Here is a 3,267-nt window from a genome sequence, read left to right as displayed (position 1 = left end):
TGCAAAATGATAAATTACACCGCGTCCTTGCTACGGCACGCGGAATCCCATCAGGACGAGCCGCTGATTGCGTTCGCGAAATTTAAAAACGACACGAATTCCAGGTGGCGGTGGTTGCGTAATAATAATAATTTTACTGTTGCACCGCGTAACGTTTAATTAACTCTGGCAGGAGAGGACGACGGCCGGTGGGGTTCTCCTGGTTGAGGGAGGAATGGGACGTCGGGAGCGGGTCGCGGAGAGGGGGTGTTTAATCTGCTTAATGGCGGCACAACAACCGTCAATTATTATACCATGTCGGGGAGACGTTGCACGCGATTTCACCCAAAACGGACTCGCGTGGCATCCCCCGGTCGAACGAGGTTTCACGCACGCTGTTTTGTATTCTATTACATAACTTATAACTTATTATAAGTATTGTACATTTAATAATAATAACAACAATAATTATAATATGTAAACTGTATCCGAGTTATTCACACACTAACACACTGTGTGACGGTGAACATTATAATAGTACCGAGTCAAAACATTTCGAGATTGTGTTCGCTTTGATTTAATATGACCTATATGGCTACATAATATAAATGATTGAAAATTACAGGGGCCGACGTCACCGGGTCGCCGTGATTCGTCGACAGGAGAATTGTTTTTCGACGACGACATGAGTATTAGCAGAGGACATTCCGTGGAAAAGGTTCGGTTTTCGGCCAGCCGAGCGCATTCAGATGGTACGTAGTGCTTTATTCGTCCACAACGATCTATACAAATGTTACGGGCAATATGTATTATTACACAACGTTTCATTGAGAAAATTAACCCAGTCAGTGTCCTTTGATCCATATAAGTGCTGATGTAGGATGTAAAATGTAGACAGTATAATATAAAAAAATACATCAAATATTTATTTTGATCACAATTTGTTTTACATTTTTAAAAGTACATAATATAATATTTGAACTATTTCATGAATCATGATTAAATAAAACAGTTTAATAACTAAGTAAATAATAGATATAATAGAAATATTTTAAATATAATGATACATTTACATTTTTTTTTTACTGGAATACCGTAAGGCGATGCGATTGTTAATAGATCAAGACAAGCAAATAAGACACATAATTTTGTCGTGCAATTGGGTTATTGGTTGTTTATAATTTATATCACACAGATAATGATTTTAATAAATATTATAATAATATAGTATAGGTATTATGTAACATGCAGTAATTACCTAGGTATAATAAAATTTCAATTTTTTTTCATTAAAATAATATCCAGAATTTTATAATACAATGAATTTAAAATTACATCATAATATGAACGAGCTTGTCTGGTTATTATATTTACTTGAACGAAAATGATGCCCAGAATGCATTGTATATATTTTCATTTTAAGCATAATAATAAAAATAATACTCAACTTTATAGAAATTATGGATATCGACTTTGCAGTATTGTATTTACAAGCTATACATATAAATAATTATATGGCATTTTAATTATCTACGTTCTTAAATTAATCAGCTGTTTATACATACTGCTTGAATTTTATTTAAATTTAATATTTTAGTCTTACACATTGCGCATATAATAATATGTGATTTCATTAATTGGTTTTGTTTAGAAAACGATGAGGATTATTCAGCTAGTGTAAATGCCATACTCCATAAGCGGCTTAGTGTTAGAAAAGGCAAACACCAAAAACAAAGAAGATCGTCTTCTCCCGTGTCTTCAATGCTACCGGATGACGCAAGTTTAATATCAGATCGAAGAAGATCATCAGCTTTTACAACCAGCTCTGGAGAGTGAGTTTTTTAGGTTATAAGACTATAAATAATAATTCATTTAATTGAAGTTGTAAAACAAACGTTTGAATGGTAAAATTGAATCATGAAATATATTAAGGTAAAACTGAGTGTCTCGGTTTTTAGTAGTATAAAAGATTCTCCCGGAGTTCCTCAAGAGAGCAATAGTCTCCACTTATATTTTTAATATTTATTAATGACTTGGTTAAGTGTTTTAAATAGTGTAATTTTCTGTTGTTTGCTAATGATATGAAGAATTGTGCTCTTGTTTATACAAACGACGATTTTATTGCACTCCAACAGGAGTTGCATAGAATTTCTGGGTGGTTTGTTTTAAATGGTATTAATGTCTTTCATTTTATTGATCCAGGAAATGTATTATATTTGAGTTATAACACAGGTTGTACCTTACTAAAATCAGTTTATTATTCGTGACTTAGGAATCATTATTGCTGCAGATATATCATTCCATACCCATATTTTGGCAATCTATAATAAAAGCTTATGCGTTCTAGGTGCCAATCATTTAGAACACCATTCAACAAGGTTGAATTGATAAACTAGAAAAAATTCAATGAAGGTTTCTTCGATTTTGTGCTTTCAGGACTAATTTGCCATTTTATAGTTGTGATGGCATTGCTACCTTTTTTGGTCTTAAGCTATTAAAATCAAGACATCTAGTTTTTGTCTTAATATTTTTATTCAAACTACTCAATAGTTTTATAGATTTTCATGTAGAATTTTTACCCATTGTTGTAGTAAATCTCTATAGTAATAACTACTAGTAATATAATCCGATTTGTTGCCTTTTTACAGCTTTACGTTTGGGCAATACACAATGACTATACATGCAATTTTCACTGATTTTTTATATTTTCATTTTCTATACATGATACATTTTTCAAAATATTTTGATTTGTTTTGAGCTGTTTACGGACAATTTTAGTTTCCAATTTAATTAGTTTTTTTTTCTATGAATGTCCATAAAACTTTATTTGTTGAGTAAAAATACTTGAAAATGTAATACAAGTCTCTTACTATATTGTTACAATGACATTTGAAAAATATTAAAAATCCTTAGTCACAGTTTTTTTTTTATTAGCATTTAAAGTTAAAAAATTGACAAAATATGGAAAAATCACGAAAATTGCCTAATTATGTTGAGTAATAAGTTTATAATTCGTAAAAATATTTCTTTTTAGAACTAAGATTTTAAAATGTAATACAAGATTCCTTATAGGATAATCTACCTTTATCAAAAAAAAAAATGTCTATAAGAAAGTCAAATTAAATTTTTATGAGCGTTTGAAATTCATATTTTTACAACATTTGATATTCACTTGATTTCTTACGTAACGATTTTTTTATTTTGTTGTAATTAAAAAACAAATGACTGTAGAAACATGAAAATTTCACTGAATGTTTATATTAGCATTTTATATATACGATAAAATTT

General features: G+C 30.2%; 1 protein-coding gene across 1 annotated transcript in view; it reads left to right on the top strand.

Annotated features, from left to right (window-relative positions):
- Positions 1 to 419: 419 nt before the first annotated feature.
- Positions 420 to 3,267, top strand: part of LOC100165476 (transmembrane channel-like protein 2) — a 40,679-nt gene continuing 37,831 nt past the window's right edge. The window contains exons 1-2 of the mRNA XM_029489671.1: positions 420 to 731; positions 1,631 to 1,811. Coding sequence (XP_029345531.1) covers positions 665 to 731; positions 1,631 to 1,811 — 248 coding nt within the window. The 5' untranslated portion in view covers positions 420 to 664. The remainder of the gene's footprint in view (positions 732 to 1,630; positions 1,812 to 3,267) is intronic.

The sequence above is a fragment of the Acyrthosiphon pisum genome, chromosome A2, assembly GCF_005508785.2.
Source record: "Acyrthosiphon pisum isolate AL4f chromosome A2, pea_aphid_22Mar2018_4r6ur, whole genome shotgun sequence".
Classification (NCBI taxonomy): domain Eukaryota; kingdom Metazoa; phylum Arthropoda; class Insecta; order Hemiptera; family Aphididae; genus Acyrthosiphon; species Acyrthosiphon pisum.
Note: the sequence above shows the minus strand (reverse complement) of the source record. Positions and strands in the feature narration are given on the sequence as shown.